The sequence below is a fragment of the Mobula hypostoma genome, chromosome 3 (assembly GCF_963921235.1).
Source record: "Mobula hypostoma chromosome 3, sMobHyp1.1, whole genome shotgun sequence".
NCBI classification, from domain to species: Eukaryota; Metazoa; Chordata; class Chondrichthyes; order Myliobatiformes; family Myliobatidae; genus Mobula; species Mobula hypostoma.
In genome coordinates, this window is record NC_086099.1 from 111,432,093 (window position 1) to 111,452,332 (window position 20,240).

Genomic DNA, 20,240 nt, shown 5'->3' on the forward strand with positions numbered 1-20,240 from the left:
TCCCGCCCATCCATCCAGCATCCTCGTTGATTTTCTACCAAAACTCTGATGCATAAAAACAAGAACGGTCAGAATGGAGAGCAGTTTCATCCCTCAGAACTCCCTGCTGTGTCATGTACAAAGTGTCATTCGTTAATCTGTTCTATACTGTACAATATTTAATTTATGTACTTTAGTTTATTTATGTGTAATCCATCTGTAGATTCCATCCTTATTTTCATAAGTTATGTGTTATGTATACTACAGTGCTTTACTGTTTGATGGTATATATATACATACATGTAATTAAAATTAAATGACAATAAACTTGCCTTGAATGCAGAGAAAATTTACAAAGATGTATAGATATCTGACTACACACATCAAAGTTGCTGGTGAACGCAGCAGGCCAGGCAGCATCTATAGGAAGAGGCGCAGTCGACGTTTCAGGCCGAGACCCTTCGTCAGGACTAACTGAAGGAAGAGTGAGTAAGGGATTTGAAAGCTGGAGGGGGAGGGAGAGATGCAAAATGATAGGAGAAGACAGGAGGGGGAGGGATAGAGCCGAGAGCTGGACAGGTGATAGGCAAAAGGGGATACGAGAGGATCATGGGACAGGAGGTCCGGGAAGAAAGACGGGGGGGGGTGACCCAGAGGATGGGCAAGAGGTATATTCAGAGGGACAGAGGGAGAAAAAGGAGAGTGAGAGAAAGAATGTGTGCATAAAAATGAGTAACAGCTGGGGTACGAGGGGGAGGTGGGGCCTAGCGGAAGTTAGAGAAGTCAATGTTCATGCCATCAGGTTGGAGGCTACCCAGATGGAATATAAGGTGTTGTTCCTCCAACCTGAGTGTGGCTTCATCTTTACAGTAGAGGAGGCCGTGGATAGACATGTCAGAATGGGAATGGGATGTGGAATTAAAATGTGTGGCCACTGGGAGATCCTGCTTTCTCTGGCGGACAGAGCGTAGATGTTCAGCAAAGCGGTCTCCCAGTCTGCGTCGGGTCTCACCAATATATAAAAGGCCACATCGGGAGCACCGGACGCAGTATATCACCCCAGTCGACTCACAGGTGAAGTGATGCCTCACCTGGAAGGACTGTTTGGGGCCCTGAATGGTGGTAAGGGAGGAAGTGTAAGGGCATGTGTAGCACTTGTTCCGCTTACACGGATAAGTGCCAGGAGGGAGATCAGTGGGGAGGGATGGGGGGGACGAATGGACAAGGGAGTTGTGTAGGGAGCGATCCCTGCGGAATGCAGAGAGAGGGGGGTAGGGAAAGTAACTTCCGCCACCTCCAACGGGATCCCACCACTAAGCACATCTTTCCCTCCCCCCCTCTCTCTGCATTCCGGAGGGATCGCTCCCTACACAACTCCCTTGTCCATTCGTCCCCCCCATCCCTCCCCACTGATCTCCCTCCTGGCACTTATCTGTGTAAGCGGAACAAGTGCTACACATGCCCTTACACTTCCTCCCTTACCACCATTCAGGGCCCCAAACAGTCCTTCCAGGTGAGGCATCACTTCACCTGTGAGTCGACTGGGGTGATATACTGCGTCCGGTGCTCCCGATGTGGCCTTTTATATATTGGTGAGACCCGACGCAGACTGGGAGACCGCTTTGCTGAACATCTACGCTCTGTCCGCCAGAGAAAGCAGGATCTCCCAGTGGCCACACATTTTAATTCCACATCCCATTCCCATTCTGACATGTCTATCCACGGCCTCCTCTACTGTAAAGATGAAGCCACACTCAGGTTGGAGGAACAACACCTTATATTCCGTCTGGGTAGCCTCCAACCTGATGGCATGAACATTGACTTCTCTAACTTCCGCTAGGCCCCACCTCCCCCTCGTACCCCAGCTGTTACTCATTTTTATGCACACATTCTTTCTCTCACTCTCCTTTTTCTCCCTCTGTCCCTCTGAATATACCTCTTGCCCATCCTCTGGGTCACCCCCCCCCCCGTCTTTCTTCCCGGACCTCCTGTCCCATGATCCTCTCGTATCCCCTTTTGCCTATCACCTGTCCAGCTCTCGGCTCTATCCCTCCCCCTCCTGTCTTCTCCTATCATTTTGCATCTCCCCCTCCCCCTCCAGCTTTCAAATCCTTTACTCACTCTTCCTTCAGTTAGTCCTGACGAAGGGTCTCGGCCTGAAACGTCGACTGCGCCTCTTCCTATAGATGCTGCCTGGCCTGCTGCGTTCACCAGCAACTTTGATGTGTGTTGCTTGAATTTCCAGCATCTGCAGAATTCCTGTTGTTAGATATCTGACTGTATAGTGACTATCTCTTCCCTCTGGCGCCCCTCCTCCTTCCCTTTCTTCTGTGGTCCACTATCCTGTCCTACCAGATTCCTTCCTCTCCAGCCCTTTACCTCTTCCACCCTGACCTGCTGAGTTCCTCCAGCATTTAGTGTGTGTTCCATTAACATCTTTGTTGTTTTCTTTATGGGCCATTGACTGAGCTCCATTTCTTTGCAGTGCTGGGAAGTACTATTTGTTATTCACACTGTTGCAAAATTCTGTACATTATAGTACAGTTGATCACAGTTGAAAATTATTTATCAGAGTTAACCAGTAGGGATTACCGTTAACATCAATTTGAGGCCTATTTCCTATTTGATGAAAGTTGTTTTCACTCGTCTATTATGTGCAATTTCTTTTTGTGTTTGATTAGATTTTCACCATCCTCAGGCATCATTTGTAAGTCCAGTGGGTCTGATGTATTTTATCCGATATCCTAATTGTAACTTCTTTGTTAACAAACATCTGGTAAAGACTTCTGGTAACCTGATATTCCAAGATCTTTTTTTCTCTTAACAACCTAGACAGCTTGTTGCATTTCACGCAATAACTGAAATCTGCTTATATTCACATTATTAATCGTAAATATTACACAAATTATTGCAGTAAGATTGCTCCATTATTTGTGGCAATGGATGAATAGACCAGCACCATACATTCTACATTCTCCTGGCCAGCTCAAGAAAGACAGAAATTTTTTAAAAAACTGCATATAACTGTGTAAAATATTTTTCTATAATTTCCTTAAGTCTGATTGAGCTAACTTACCCAACATAGAATTCTACAGCATGGAAACAGCTCTTTGGACCAACCCAAGTGCCTACCTAAGGAAGTCACATTTGCCTGCTTTTGGACTATATTCCCTCAGACTGAAATGGTCCTCTCCAAATATTGTAGTTGTTCCTGCCTCCACCATCTTCTTTGGCAGCTCCCTACAACTACCCACCATCTCTGTGTGAAAATCTTTCTTTTCAGGTCCCCTTAAATCCTACCTCTCTCATCTTCAATCTATGCTCTCTAGTTTAAATTCCCTAACTCTCAAAAAAGGTTAACCTCATTTTTTAAACCTCTATGAGATCATTGCTCATCTTCCTTCATAACAGGGAAAACAGTTTAAAATTATCCAATTTCTCCTTGTAACTCAATTCTGCCAGTCCCGGTGCAATCCTTGTAACTTATTTCTGTACCCTCTCTAGCTAATATAACAAGATTGTTAATGTAACAAGACTGCAATCCCCTGTCAGGAGGGGCCATCTTCATCACTATACAAATACTATACACCAGACTCTAAATTGCTGCAATAATAGTCCACCAGCGCCTCAGAGATGAGGATCTAAACTGCAGGTTGTGGAATTCAGGTGTACAGAGATGCCTAGTATCAATTGTCAGGGCACCTTTTGGGAGACAAGAGAGTAATCTACAGCTAAAGACCAGTTTGTTTCCATTAAAGAGATGCCTGAAACTAGGTTTCTTGATGACCTCTCATGTTTTATTTTATAATTACTAGGAGTGGCTAGTCCTTTAACCAAGGCAGTATATGCATCCCAGGCAGCACCACCCAGCTTCTTTGGTGCTGAGATTGTTTTCATAACAAAGGCACTTTTGGTCCTTGTTTTATCCACAGTCACATTGTTTATAAATTGAATGTACACTGAAATGTCTGCTGCCTGGTTATAATAATGCATTCAGGTCAAATCTGTGAATTCATATTGAAATAAATTCAAAACTGAACTTGTCTTTGTCAAAATGCAAGGAAGTCTACTCTGGTGCTCATGTATTGTCATCCAATACATACATTGAAAGGATCACCTGCATCAACAAAATGTAACATCTACTTGCAAATCAAGTAGTTGAAGCAGAATTCTATTAGCAGATCTTGGTGACCCTTCAATCTCCATGGCCCATTAAATTTAGCAGTTCTGCTGTATATAATCTTGAATTGTGATGAATAATGAAACATCTAATGAGAGGATCAATCTTTATGAAAATTCTCATTCTCAATATTTGCATTCAAGCACATCTGTGCAAAAGATAGTTTTGAAGTGTTTGCCTTCACCTTTAGCCAAAGCTGTTGAGTGACAACATTCTTGACTTGCTTTTGAAATACTGCCATCATTAATACCCACCTGTCTGCAGAACGTCCATATCTTCCAGGGGTCCCCAACCTTCTGCGCACCGCGGACCGGTTTAATATTGACGATACTCTTGTGGACCGGCCGACGGGGGGGGAGGGGGGGCTGGGGAGGTGTTCAAGTTCCACAGTGGGCGTGACAGGGAATGAGGAAAGGTGCAACTGACTCATATCGTTTCATATCGCCAAATCATATCGTTTCCGTGCGGCCCGATGGGGGACCACTGCTCCACACCATGCCTCTTCATGTGTCTGATGAAATCTTTTCAAATGTTGCTGTCGTATCTGCTTTCCCTCTCTGTCCTGCCATTCTCTGTGTGTATATAAAAATGTTTTCATGACTCTCCTTTAATCTACACCATCTCTTCCCCACGTTAAACCTATGCCCTCCAATATTTGACATTTCCACTTTGAAGAAAGATTTTGACCTGCCTCATAATTTTATTTGCATTTGTCAGATCACGGACAGGTTCAGCTTGGAAGAACAATTGTTATACCAGGGAATTAGCTGTAGCAAACTTATTACAGAAATATGAAGGTGGAGAGCCATCCATCAGAATCAGGTTTATTATCACTAACGTACCTGACATAATCTTTGCTATAAGTTACAATAAATAAATAGTGCAAAAGAGGAATAGTGTTCATCGCTTCATTGTCCATTCCGTCATTTGATGGTGCAGGGGACCCTAAAACCTTGAATGGTCATCTTCAAGCAGATGGTAGCAATAAGAAGAGGGCTTGTCCCAGATAGTAAAGGTCTTTAATGATGGATGCCAGGAGGGTTGTGCCCATGTGGAGCTGGCTGAGTCCGCAGCCCCTTTCTATCCTGCACATTAGAACCTCGGTACCAGGAGGTGATGCAATCTGCTAGAATTCTTTCTGCTTTGTGCCTGTAGAAATTTGCTCAAGTCTTTGGTGACATACCAAATCTCAAATTCGTTATGAAGTATGGTTATAAATATGCCCATCAGATGGAAGTGCATGCAGTGAACTTTGAAAGAAAGGCAAAGTGAGAAAAGTACAGCCAAGATCTTGGATGCTGAGGGTATTGAGTGAAATATAACTGGCTGGAAAAGAAATGCTCTGTGTAGAGCGTCTGTGGATTGTATTGAAATATTTCTACAAACAGTGCACAATAATGAGGATCTAATTAAAGTGGCTGAAGAAGATAGGCACAGTATGCTACAGAAATCCCAAAGGACAGCTACCATTAAGGGTTGGAGATAAGTGAATGAAGTGCTCACTCAAATGGTGCCAGTTGTGATTCAAGGCCACTGAAGATGTACCACACACCAGTTCCTTCAAGGTCAGGATGAACTGTTAGAGATCTTCGAAGAAATAACCAGCAGGGTGGACAAAGGAGAGGCAATGGATGTCACTTACTTGGATTTTCAGAAGGCATTAGATAAGGTGCTGCACATTAGGCTGCTCAACGAGATAAGATCATGTGGCGTTACAGGAAAGATGGTGGCATGGATAGCAAAATGGCTGACAGGCAGGGGGCAGTGCGTGAGAATAAAGGGGTCCTTTTCCTGTTGCCTGGCAGTAACTAGTGGTGTTCCTCAAGGGTCAGTATTGGGACAGCTACTTTTCAAATCATTTGTCAATGATTTGGATAATGGAATTGATGGCTCTGTGGCAAAGTTTGCAGATGATGTGAAAATAGGTGGAGGGGTGGATAGTGCTGATGAAGGAATACAATTGCTACAGTCTGTGGTAGAGCATTCCACAGATTCACTACACTCTGGCTAAAGAAATTCCTCCTTACCTCTGTTCTAAAAGGTCACCCCTCTAGTTCTGGATATCCCCATCCTTTCCTCTCTAGTCCTCTCAACATTTGGTAAGTCTCAATGAATCCCTCTGGGATTCATACCCAGCATCATCCTTGTGAACTTCCTCTGGACTCTCTCCAATGACAACACATCTTTTCTGAGATATGGGGCCCAAAACTGTTGACAATACTCCATGTGCGGCCTGACTAGTGGCTTATAAAGGCTCAGCATTATCTCCTTACTTTTATATTCTATTCCCCTTGAAATAAGTGCCAACATTGCATTTGCCTTCTTTACCACAGACTCAACCTGTAAATTACCTTCTGGGAGTCTTGCACAAAGACTCCTAAGTCCCTCTGCACCTCTGATGTTTGAACCTTCCCCCGGTTTAGATAATAGTCCATTTACCAAAATGCATTATCATACATTTCCCAACACTATATTCCATCTGCTACTTTTTTGCCTATTCTTCCAATTTGTCTATGTCCTGCTGTAATCACATTGCTTCCTCAGCCCTACCTACCCCTCCACCTATCTTTGTATCAGCTGCAAACATGTCAGATCCCAAGGCAGAGAAAGGGTGAGAGTGAAGAGAAATTGAAAAGTGGAGTCCTGTCTTTGGGTGGAAGACAGGAGAGATTAAAAGAGAGCAGAGTGACAATGTAAGGAGAGAAGAAATCATTTTAAGAAACAAATGCATGTAGGAAATAATTTGCGGAATAATTATTGGGAAAAAGGTCACTGAGTAATTTGGAGGGCAATGAAATCGAAATTGTAATTACCCTAGTGGACTATAATAAGATTATTTGTAAATTGTATTATTTTACAAGCTGAACTTCAGCTCCCATACTTTTGTTTCTCCCCTTCTCTCCGTGATTCCTGGATACGGCTTCAATTCTGTACGCAAATAGTGACTTGCATATGAAAGCTACTTGCTATAGAATGAAATGTCATTTTATTGAGGGTTTAGTTCCTTTGTATAACCAGTAATTAAGTGAGAAAATTAACTTCACAGTTGTTAGCTTTTTGATGATCCCCTATCTGTACTTACGGGACCATATTTGGTGGGTACTGCTGAATAGTCACAGTTATTCTGAGTGGTCAGCCTTTGTGTAAGAAACCACACTGGCAGTTAATCACTTTGCATAAAGGTGGGGGAGTTAAAGGGGAGGATCCTGGATTGGTTCATCCTATGCAAATACTCAACAGGTCAGACAGTATTTGTGCATGGAGGGAAAGGGGTTTAACATGTCATTAGAACTTAGAAAATTAAAATTCAAGTATGTATTAGGGTACAGAAAAGCTTAAGTATGAGAGAGAACAAAAGGAATGCTTGTGATTTGGTGAGGTTCAAAATAAATCTGGATGTTCCAGGCAATAGTGGTGCTGCAGAGCGGAAAGAAATTACATCTCAAGTTCTTTTGATCCTGAGGAGAGGAACAAGATCAATCTTGGAATGAATAAGGCAGATGAGTTCAAAGCTTTACTAAACGCATTGGTGCCACAATAGATAGATAGGTAGATATACTTTATTAATGCTGAGGAAAATTTGTTTTCATTACAGCCGCACCAACTAAGAATAGAGCGTAAATATAGCAATATAAAAACCCCCAACAATCAAACAACAAAATGCAAAACTATGCCAGATGGAAAATAAGTCCAGGACCAGTCTACTGGCTCAGGGTGTCTGACCCTCCACGGGAGGAGCTGCACGTTCGATGGCCACAACAGGCAGGAACGACCTCCCGTGCCGTCAAGTGTTGTATCACGGTGGAATGTGGCCGAAGTCCAACAGTAAAAAGTTCAATATCCAGTCTGCAAACACGTTCCTCGATCATAATATGCCTCGGATTGCACCATCTGTTGTTAGCCAGAACAGTAAGCTTCCAATTCCTTTACGCTTACCGCTCTCAGTACACTTCCGGTCAGCCGGAACAGTATTACCCACCAAACTCCTCTTCTCCAAAAGTCTCCGTTGTCTCAACTCGGTCCTCTTTCCTCGGCTTTGTGATCCCCCTCTGTATCCTCTGTGTGTTTTCCTCCGGATTTCAGCAGGGGTGTCCGCCGTTCTGCTCGCTAAACTGGCCGATATTTGCTGGTCCGTGGAATACACAATGCGACCTTGCTTCTGTCCCGTGTGTCGGGATGTAACCGTTTCCAGCGCTAAAGAAAACCCAAATAAAACTCTCTCTACCAGCATGTTAGAGAGGGTGCAGCTTCAACGTGTTACCGTGAGAAAAAAATACACAAAATAACATAAATTAAGAAGTAAGAAGAAGAAAGTAAGAATAGATTGGAATGGCTGTACCAGCCTGCATGCACGACCGGCGCATGCGCACTTTGTTGCCGTCACTGAAAGATGTTTTAAAGGGACAAGTACATGGATAGGAAAGATTTAAGGGATATGGGCCAAATCTCTTTCTTTGCGCATTGGGTGTTGGTCCTTCTTTTTATTAGTTGTTTTTTTTTCGAGTTTCTTGCTTTGTGGCTGCCTTTAAGCAGACAAATCTCAAGGTTGTATAATTTATGCATACTTTGATAATAAATGTGTTTTGAAACTTTGAATGTAGGCAGATCACCAGCTTAGCTGGGAATCTTGATTGGCATGGAGCATTTGGGCCAATAAGCCTGTTTCCATGCTGTTTGACGCTATGACTCTAAACCCGGGCAACTTAATATCCTGAGCTATAGAATATTCAGGTGTGACAGACAGGGATGTAAAGGAGGAGGAGCATCACACTGTTAATCACAGAATGTACGGTATTATTGAGGAGGATATCCTAGAAGGCATCTCAAATGAGATCATATGGACAGAGATAGGAACAAAAAGGCCATATAGCATTTAGTGTAATGCTATTACAGTGCCAGAAACCCAGTTTCAATTCCAACCACTGACTGTAAGGAGTCTGTACATTTTCCCCCTCACCGCGTGGGTTTCCCTGGGTGGTCCAGATTCCTGCCACATTCCAAAGACATATGGTTTATTGGTCACATGACCCTTGCAGGCCTGTTACAATGCTGTATCTCTAAAGCTGAAATCACCGACAGTGCACTAGTACAGGTGAAGGGATTTTACAGACTTCACAACTAACAACAAAAAATAGCAAACGTCAAGGGATATTGAGATTGAATAAAGAGAAGAAAGGAGGTATATGGCAGGTATAAAGATTATTTTATTTAGCAATACTGTGTGGATTGGGCTGTTCCAGCCCTTCAAGCCATGCTGCTCCAGAAGAAATTCGGATAATTTACAATGACCAATTAACCTCTTCGGTTTGAAGGAGGAAACTGGAGGACCCAGAGAGCACCCACACATTCCACAGGGAGGATGTACAGAGACTCCTTACAGAACAGCACTGGAATTAAACTCTAAACTCCAGAATGCCCCAAGCTGCATAGCATGTGGCATGGCGATATAACAGACGCTCCTGGGTTATGAATGACTTTTGCAAGTCCAACATTATTTAAATTGTTCCTGTAGTTTTAAACTAATTTAAAACAAATAATAATAATGAAATGTTTCACCGTATTTGTATATATATTCCAGTGGTTTAATCATGGATTGTTCAATGAAATAAACCAATACTAGCAGGATATAGAACCTATGACATAGAACATTACAACAAACCACTGCCCAGCAATGTTGTACCGACATTTAAACACACTGTAAGATCAATCTAACCCAGGCTCCCAAAATATGCAATATCACTCCCCTGGTAGCAGTGGGAGCATTAAATATAAAGGGACAGTGGGGGGAAGAGAGCCAGTAGCAAGGGGTGGGGGGGGGGACGACTGATGGAATTCAGATTTAATTTAGGAAATAAATTTTTTAATAAGCACTTGATTCTCAGTGGCTCATAATTGATTATAATAATCACATGATCACATTACCCCTTACCAACCACCATTCTCTTAGACTTTGCCAAAACTGTGTTATATAGTTGTTGAAAAGCAATGTGACACTTCTGTATTAAGCATATCATAGAAAGGAAATTATAGGCCAGTTAGCCTAACTTCAGTGGTTGGAAACGTGTTGGAGTCTATTATTAAGGATGATGTTTCAGGGTACTTGGAGACTAATAATAAAATATGCCAAAGTCAGCATGGTTTCTGTCAAGGGAAATCTTGCCTGACAAATCTGTAAGAGCTCTTCAAGGAAGTAACAAGCAGGGTGGACAAAGGAGAGGGAGTACATGTCATTTACTTGGATTTTCAGAAGGCATTTGATAAGGTCCACATATGAGGCTGCTTAACAAGATAAAATCCTATGGCGATACAGGAAAGATACTGACGTGGATCGAGGAGTGGCTGACAGCCAGGAGGCAATGAGTGGGAATAAAGGGGGGCTGCCATTGACTAGTTCTTCCGGAGTCAGTGTTGGGACTGTTATTTCTCACATTGTTTATCAGTGATTTGGATAATGGAACTGAGGGCTTTGTGGCAAAGATTGTGGATGATACGAAGATAGGTGGAGGGATAGATAGTGCTGAGGAAGCAATGCAATTAGACAAATTGGACGAATGGGCAAAAGCGTGGCAGATGGAATACAATGTTGGGAAATGTATGATAATGCAGTTTGGTAAAAGGAACAGTGCAGACTATTAATCTAAATGGGGAGAAGGTTCAAACATCAGAAGTGCAGAGGGCCTTGTGCAAAGCTCCCAGAAGGTTAATTTACAGGTTGAGTCTGTGATAAAGAAAGCAAATGCAATGTTGGCATCTATTTCAAGGGGAACAGAATATAAAAGCAAGGAAATAATGTTGAGGTTTTATAAGAAACTAGTCAGACCACAGTATTGTCAACAGTTTTGGGCCCCATATCTCAGAAAGGATGTGTTGTCATTAGAGAGAGTTCACGGAGATGATTCTGGGAATGAAAGGGTTAAAATATGAGGAGTGTTTGGAGGCTTTGGGCCTGTACTCACTGGAATGCAGAAGAATGTGGGGGGATCTCATTGAGACCTACTGAACGCTGAAAGGACTAGATGGGGTGGATGTGGAGAGGATGGGGGTGTCCAGAACTAGAGAGCACGGCCTCAAAATTGAGGAGCAACCTTTTAGAACAGAGTTAAGAAGGATTTTTTTAGCCAGCGAGTAGTGAATCTGTGGAACGTTCTGCCAAAGACTGCGGTGGAGGCCAAGTCCGTGGGTATGTTTAAGGCAGAAGTAGATAGTTTCCTGTTTGGTCAGGGCATCAAAGGATATGGTGAGAAGGCAGGGGTATGGGGTCGAGTGGAATCCGGGATCAGCCACGATGGAATGGCGGTGCAGCCTCAATGGGCTGAGTGGCCTAATTCTGCTCCTGTGTCTTATGGTCTTACGGTCTAACTCTGGACTTGGCCGGTTGGTGGCACAATGGCATCAGTGCCGCACTCTGGAGCGAAGGCTGTGAGTTCGAATCCAAGTTGGGCCACCCCCCCGAGCACGCTTTCTATCTGTGCCGGGCTGAGCGTCGAGCTAATCACTTGGCCTCGTTAACAAAAAGGGTCAAGTCAGGAATATTCATGTCCTGACCCGGTTAACCCGAAAGGAGACCAATCCTGACACTACGCGACAGACAAGAATGGCTGACTGTCTGGTGCAACACGCTAAAAAAAAATCTGGACTGAAGAAATTGTGTTATTTCCTTGCCTGGCTCATGCATTATATTACAGTTTGCTACCATAATATAGTGTTAGCTAATACGGTTCCGCTAGTCTAATCACACAGCGATACAATTCCTGTGAATTAGGAAACAGTATTCAATGGGGTAAAGTTCAGAATCTGCACTTTCAAATGATCTTGACCCTTTTTCTCTAGCCCATGGTCCCACTGAGATAACGCTGCCTCACCTTCAGGCAGAGACTCAGGTTTTGCCTGAATTATGATGATATCATAGCTTATTGATCTTAGCGCTTGAGATTGGAATTAATTAAACAATAGGCTATTGACCGCGATTGTAAATCCATAATGAGATTGGCAGAAGTAGACTAAACGAAAAAGAAGTGTAGACTGTATAATGTGGAGTATCTGAAATATGGTTTTATACCAGCACCAAGCAACCAACAGCAGCCAATATGTCTGTTTTGTGAAAAAGTTTCTTTAAATGATGCAATGAAACTGTCCAGGCTCCTTGAACACCTGAGGAAAATACATTCTGAGTATACAAAATAAAAGAGAAGATCCTGTAGTCCAGTTACAGTTTGGCAGGTGGAACATTGTGAGCATCACTGAGTCATGGCTGGAAGAAGATCATAGTTGGGAGCTTAACATCCAAGGATACATATTGTATCAAAAGGATGACAAGTAGGCAGAGGGGGTGGTGCAGTTATGTTGGTAAAAAAAATATAAAATCAAATCCTTAGAAAAAGATGACATAAGATTGGAAGATGTAGAATTCTTGTGGGTAGAATTAGGAAACTCCATGGGTAAAGGGACCCTGATGAGAATTACCTACAGGCCTCAGAACAGTAGCTAGGATGTGGGCTACAAATTACAGCAGGAGATAGAAAAGGCTTGTCAAAAGAGCAAATGTTGCAGTAATCACGGCAGATTTCAATATGCAGGTAGAATGGAAAAATCAGGTCGGATCCCAAGAGAGAGGTAGAATGCCTACAAGATGGCTTTTCAGAGCATCTTGTGGTTTAGCCCATTAGGGGATCAGCTATTTTTTGACTTGGTATTGTGTAATAACCCAGATTTAATTAGGGAGATTAAGGTAAAGGAACCCTTAGCAGGCAGTGATCATAATATGATAGAATTCATCCTGCAGTTTGAGAGAGAGTTAGATGTGCCAGTATTACGGTGAAGTAAAGGGAATTACTGAGGCATGAAAGTTGTTTGGAAGGGGACACTAGTAAGGATGACAGGATGAGAGGAGATCTTATAGTGACAAATAAAATTATGAAAGGGATAGATAAGATAGAGGCAGGAAAGTTCTTTCCACTGGTGAGTGAGATGAGAGCTAGGGGACATAGCCTCAAGATACAGGAGGAGTAAATTTAGGATGGAGATGAGGAGGAACTGCTTTTCCCAAAGCATGGTGAATCTGTGGAATTCTCCGTCCGAGGAAGCAGTGGAGGCTACCTCAGTAAATATATTTAGGGCAAGGTTGGATGGATTTTTGCAGAGTAGGGGAATTAAGAGTTAAGGGGAAAAGGCAGGTAGGTGGAGATGAGTCCATGGCCAGATCAGCCATGATCTTATTGAATGGCAGGGCAGGCTCAACAGGCCAGATGAGATGGCCGACTCCTGCTCCTATTTCTTACGTTCTTATGTTCTTAATTTTTAAACTGTAATTAAACAATTTTTTGTAGATTTAAATACAAACGTGTAGATTCAAATAAATTTTACAATCACTTGTCACTGCTTTGAATTTGCATTTCCTATTTTATTTCACTGTGCATTGTATATTAACATTCTTTATAGGTTTTGCCTGGGGTGATCCAACACTATCCTCCTATATAGCCCTCCATCTTTCTATCATCCATGTGCCAATACAGGTTTACCCCGCTATCCGAACATAGAGCGTTCCTATGAAATGGTTTGTAAGCCGGAATGTCGTAAAGTGAATAAGCAATTACCATTTATTAATATGGGGAAAAGATTTTGAGTGTTCCCAGACCCAAAAAATAACCAACAAAATCATGCCAAATAACACATAAAACCTAAAATAACAGTAACATTTAGTAAAAGCAGGAATGATATAGTCATAGTCATACTTTATTGATCCTGGGGGAAATTGGTTTTCGTTACAGTTGCACCATAAATAATAAATAGTAATAGAACCATAAATAGTTAAATAGTAATATGTAAATTATGCCAGTAAATTATTAAATAAGTCCAGGACCAGCGTATTGGCTCAGGGTGTCTGACCCTCCAAGGGAGGAGTTGTAAAGTTTGATGGCCACAAGCAGGAATGACTTCCTATGACGCTTTGTGCTGCATCTCGGTGGAATGAGTCTCTGGCTGAAAGTACTCCTGTGCCCACCCAGTACATTATGTAGTGGATGGGAGACTTTGACCAAGATGGCAAATATGATAAATACACAGCCTATATAAAGTAGAAATACTTTTCTGCAGCACTGTCTAGCGCAGCGAAAATCTCGCGGAAGCGCTCTCAGCAAAAACATGGCGCAAGCGCTCTCAGCAGAAACACTCTCTCCAGTAACCTTTAAGCTATGAAGCTGCCAAATCATACCAAATAACACATAAAAATACGCAGCATATATAAAGTAGAAATAATGAATGTACAGTGTAGTTTCACTTACCAGAATCAGGAAGACTCCAATAAATTACTGTTTCATCACAGTTAAACACTTGCTTATACGAATAACCACCTGACGCAATTGGCAATCGCCTCTGATCTGGGCCGACATTTACGTGCCGGGTGGCACCTAATTAATTAGCCTGTTTATTTGGGCTTTTTTCTTAAAGATGTGCTGGGTGCTCTCCGGCTACCGCTGCACCCCTGCATTCTTCGTGGCTCAGTATCAGTTGGCGGCCCGGTGGTTGGGGACCACTGCTTAAACTATGAAGCTCCCCTCACCTCAGAAACCGATCAAACCACCCATGACTACCTTTAAATTCCACTTTCATCACCATCATCCAGTGCTTTCTGTTTCCGTTTATTAAAAAGACTGACTGATTTCTCCTTAAGTATAAGAAAACTTAATGGAACACCACGCTTTGTACACCCATCAATCCACTCAAGCAATAGACTTTCCACTTTATCCATTATTGGATGCTGACTAAGAGAGACCACTTTGCTACGAGTCAGAACCAACAGTAACATCGGCAGCTTTCAAAATTCTTTCTCTCTGTGTATAAATAGTGCGAATGGTGGACGCAGGCAAATTCAACACGCGGACAGTGACCTTACTTCGTTCACCACGATCAAAACGCTTAATTATGTCTAGTTTTATGCTAAGTGTAACACCCTTACGAGCTCTTTTAGGCTTTTCCCATACCTTAGAACTCATCTTGCTAACGGATGCACAAAATAAATCGAGATAAAACATGTGTTTAAGCAATGCTGGCTAGAATGCATTTCCGGGAGAGGAGCTTGGCTGTTTGGGCGCGCACTGCCTTTTTTCTGAACAGTGAGAACACCTTCTGTTAGCGAAAACAGGTAACTAATGTAGGTCTTTCGTAACAGCGAGGTGTGGTAAAGCGAACGTTCCGAAAACAGGAGCCACCTGTATAAGAGTTTCTTAAATGCCCCTAAAGTGTTTGCCTCTACCACCACCCCTGACAGGGCTTTCCTTCTCTGTGTAAAGAACATAACTCGGACATTCCCCCTATACTTTCCTCCAATCATCTTAAAGATATGGCCTCTTCTATTAGCCATTTCCGCTCTGGGCCAAAAGTGTCTGGCTATCCATCTATGCGTCTTATGATATGAATAGCTATAGAAAATGGGGGGGCTGGGGTGGTTTAACTTGTAGAGGAATTTTCAAGACAGAGCCCATCCGTAACACAGAGACAGACAGGAGGTAGTGTCTGTGGAGGGAAATGAACTATCAACATTTTCGGTTGGGACCCTTCATCTGGAGTGAGAAATGGATGGAAGTTCATATAAAAAAAAGTGAAGAGAAGGGGTGGAGCAAGAGCTGACTATTGATAGGACTGTCCAGATGGGGAGGAAAGAGAATACTTATCAACAGGTGGAGATGACGAAGAGCTAAAGATGATGGAATTGGATAGGAGAGAAAGTTGAACCATGTGAGGGATGTGAGGAGAGCAGATGGAGATAGTGGGGATAGGAACTAATGGAAAGAGTGTTGGCAGATGGCCTGGGTGGAGGAGGGTAATAAGGGGGCAGGAGTGAGTGTAGGGGAACGGGGGTAGATCAGAAAGGGAGAGAAGGGCAGCATTTTACTGTAAGCTAAAAAGGAAGGACTGATATCTTGGAGTAGAACTGAGAACAGATGTGGCAGAAATTGGAGGAACTGAAAGAAAGGAATACCATTCTTACAAGTGCTAACATGATAGTAGGTATAATCGAGGTAGCTGTGTCTACATATCTCAACTTCATTCTATCCTCCTTAGTTCAGTCCCTTCCAACCTGCATCCATGACATTTAACATGCTCCTGATCTCCTGAACAACTTTCAATTCCCTGGCCCTGACTGCCTCTATTCCACCAAGAAAGTCCAGTCCCTATACATTTCTAACTCCATCAAGAAGACCTTAAAGCTCTCCGCTTCTTTCTCAACAAAAGAACCAACTAGTTTCCCTCAACTACCACCCTCTTCCATCTGGCAGAATTGGTCCTCACTCTCAACAATTGCTCCTTTGTCTCCCCCCACTTTCTTCAAATTCAAGGGGTAGCCATGGGTACCTGCATAGGCCCCAGTTATGCTTGTCTTTTTTGGCTACGTGGAACAGTGAATGTTCCAAGCCTTCCCTGGTAATGCTCCTAAACAATGTGCTACATTGAGGGCAACGGTGGTGGAGGTGAATACGATAGGGTCTTTTAAGAGACTTTTGGATAAGTACATGAAGCTTAGAAAAATAGAGGGCTATAGGTAAGCCTAGTGATTTCTCAGGTAGGGACATGTTCGGCACAACTTTGTGGGCTGAAGGGCCTGTATTGTGCTGTAGGTTTTCTATGTTTCTAAATTCATTATTGAAGTACATACATGTGCAAAAGAAGACACATGATGCCCTCTGTTGGTCATGGTTGATCATGGATGTTGCGTTCCAGCAGTCAGTAGGCAAGGCAGGGCAGTATGATTATGGAGAGCAAGCTGCCTTCTCCAGTCACAGGAACGGCAGAGACCAAAACACTTCGGCACCAGCAGCATCGCAGGAGTGGCCAGTCAGCATTAAGCTCAATGTAGGACTGCTTTAGGGACTCCAGCTTCCTCAGGGTTTACTCTGGAAGCCGTCTCCAGGAGTGGATATAGCGGCAAGGTAGTTAAGGTTTGAGACCAGCGTTTTCCTTCTTTTCACTGAGCTGCCACCCTTGAGCCCCATTTGCTCAAAGTGACTGGTGTTTAGGCACCAGTAACCCACCTTTGCCTCGTCTCCTGTGGGTAGAGATGGTTCTGCCGGGCTTAGTAGCTAAACCACACATGAAGGCCAGGAACTGGACTTGGTTGTCAGAGGCTATCTGAGATGCATGCCATGGGATCATTTAATAGGCAGTGGGAGCTTAACCCCACTACCGTGTATGTTCCATTGTAACTGAGTACAGGTGTCCCTTGCTTTTCAAACTTTCACTTTACGAAACCTCACTGTTACAAAAGACCTACATTAGTTCCCTGTTTTCACTAACAGAAGGTGTTTTCACTGTTACAAAGAAAGGCAGTGCGTGGGGAAAATGCACGATAAAAGGCAGCACGTGCCTCCAGATTCGGAACGGCATTCTCGCCGGCACTGCTTAAACACGTGCCTGTGAGCAGCCGTTAGCAAGATGAGTTCTAAAGTATCAGAAAAGCCTAAAAGAGCTCGTAAGGGTGTTACACTTAGTGTAAAACTAGACATAATTAAGCGTTTCGATCGTGGTGAACGAAGTAAGAGCAAAGTGAGTTTGGCTTGTGGAAGTTGATGAAGATGATGTTGAAGAGGTTTTGGCATCCCCTGACCAAGAACTGATAGATGAAGAGCTGATGCAATTGGAAGGGGAAAGGATAACAATCGAAACCGAATTCAGTAGCGAAAGTGAAGTTGTCCAGGAACTGAACGTGAGGCAACTACGTGAGATTTTCGCTGTAATGATAAAGTACGACTTTAATTTTGAAAGGTTACGTAGCTTTAGGGCATATTTGCAAGATGGTTTGAGTCCTTACAAAGAACTGTATGATAGAAAAATGCTCAAGGCTAAGCAGTCAAGCAAGCCTTCCACATCAGCCACAGCAGGTGACGAACCTTGACCTTCAACATCGAAGCAGGCAGACATAGAAGAAGATGACCTGCCTACCCTCATGGAAACAGACGACGATGAGATGACACCCCAGTGTCCCACCACCCCAACCCACAGGCCGTGGACAGATACCGATTCGTGGAGAATTGAGCGGTAGCCGGGAGGCACTCAGCACATCTTTAAGAAAAAAGCCGAAATAATCAAGCTAATTAATTAGGTGCCGCCCAGCACGTAAATGTCGGCCCAGATCAGAGGTGATTGCTGATTGCGTCGCCTCTGATCTGGGCCGACATTTACGTGTCGGACGGCACCTAATTAATTAGCCTGTTTATTTCGGCTTTTTTCTTAAAGATGTGCTGGGCGCGTCCCGGCTACCGCTCTACCCCTGCATGCTTTGCGGATCGGTAGCAGTTCGCTGCCCGGAGGATGGGGGCCGCTGCACCACCCAAACTCCGACAACTCAGTCTAACACACCATCATCAGTGTGCTCAATGTTGTCTTCCCGATTCCAGTAAGTGATACTACACTGTACATACATTATTTCTACTGTATATCAGCTGTGTATTTTTACGTGTTATTTGGTATGATTTGGCAGCTTCATGGCTGAAAGGTTACTGGAGAGAGTGTTTTTGCCAACAGCGCTTGCGTAAGATTTTCTGCCGAGAGTGCTTGCGTGAGATTTTCGCCACGGAGAACAGTTCAGTAATGGTTGTGGAAAAGTATTTCTACTTTATATAGGCTGTGTATTTATCATATCATTCCTGCTTTTACTATATGTTACTGTTATTTTAAGTTTTATGTGTTATTTGGCATGATTTGGTAGGTTATTTTTGGGTCTGCGAACGCTCACAAATTTTTCCCATATAAATAAATGGTAATTGCTTCTTCGCTTTGCAACATCCCGGCTTATGAATCGTTTCATAGGAACGCTCTACCTTCGGATGGCGGGGGAAACCTGTATACTTAGGGCAATAGAATAAAGAGCCAGTTAATCTTCATCATGGGTGATGTCTGTGTAGAGTTTGCATGTTCTCCCTGTGTCTGTCCGTTTCCTCCTACGACATAGGCAGATCAGTAGGTTAATTTACCTCTATAAATTATTCCCCATATGGTTGAAATTCCGGAAGTTGATAAGGATGTGGGGACAATAAACAAATTAGGGTTGCAGTTAGAAAATGGAAATGGGAGTTCATAGTTGGCCTGGACTCAGTGCACCAAAGACCCATTTTCCTGCTGTTATCTCTGTTACCCGAGTTATGCATACAGTAACTGTGTACATTTATATGGAAAAGATATACTGTAACTTAGTTGACAGAGATGTTTGTTTGTATTTTACTTGAGGTTTTCATAATTGTATCAATAACTAAAATTGTTTTGCAGTATTTTGAAATAGAATAATCGATTATCTACCATAGTGTCAAATGTAAGCAAGTATATAATTAAGGCTTTTTTTTTCTTTTTCAGTTCGGCTCCATGACAGCATATCAGAAGAAGGGTACCATTATCTAGTGTTTGATCTGTAAGTACTTTTCCTCATTCAACAATTATTCCTCCTTCAGTATTTATAGCTGAGTGAAATAAGTTTACTACATTACATGCTCACAAAGTGAGCTGCAAAGATTTTTGAAGTTGTTTGCCTTGTTTTATAATTAGAGGTCAATAAATCTAACTTGTAAGAAATCATCATAAAATTGGACAATCAGAAGCATTCCGATATCTTGTCAGCTTAGATAGAAGGAAAAACTAGGGAGTGACTTTGCTCTTTATCAAAGCTTTTCTCAGTTTTCTGTCTCAACTGTGTGACCTGATTAGGTAGCACAATGACTTGGCACCAGACAGCTTCAATAATGTTCAGGATTCTGTCAGCAAGTTCAACCTAATAGAGCTGATGAAAGTTCAACCTAATAGATCTGATACAAGTTCAGCCTTATAGAGCTTATGCAAGTGCAGCCTTACAGAGCTGATGCAGGTAAATGCTGGGCGACCGGATTACTGAGCTGCAAGCACGTGGCTGGATCTCACTGAACAAAATTACAGCTAAGGTGACTGGTGTGAACTGACGGTTGCTTTCTAGTCAGAGAACTGAATGCAGCAGTAAATGAGTTATTTTCAAGTTGAGAGGTTATAACGAAGAGGGTTTGACGCATATTAGTCTGGAACCCCAGTTACACCTCCTGTACCTAATAAAGTGGCCACTAAGTGT

The 20,240-nt window shown here is 42.9% G+C and overlaps 1 protein-coding gene across 15 annotated transcripts in view; it reads left to right on the top strand.

The window, feature by feature from the left end:
- LOC134344192 (calcium/calmodulin-dependent protein kinase type II delta chain) overlaps positions 1–20,240 on the top strand; it is a 586,032-nt gene that overhangs the window by 202,677 nt on the left and 363,115 nt on the right. For all 15 annotated transcript variants that reach the window (XM_063043584.1, XM_063043590.1, XM_063043588.1 and 12 more), the window contains exon 4: positions 19,502–19,556. In XM_063043584.1, coding sequence (XP_062899654.1) covers positions 19,502–19,556 — 55 coding nt within the window. The remainder of the gene's footprint in view (positions 1–19,501; positions 19,557–20,240) is intronic.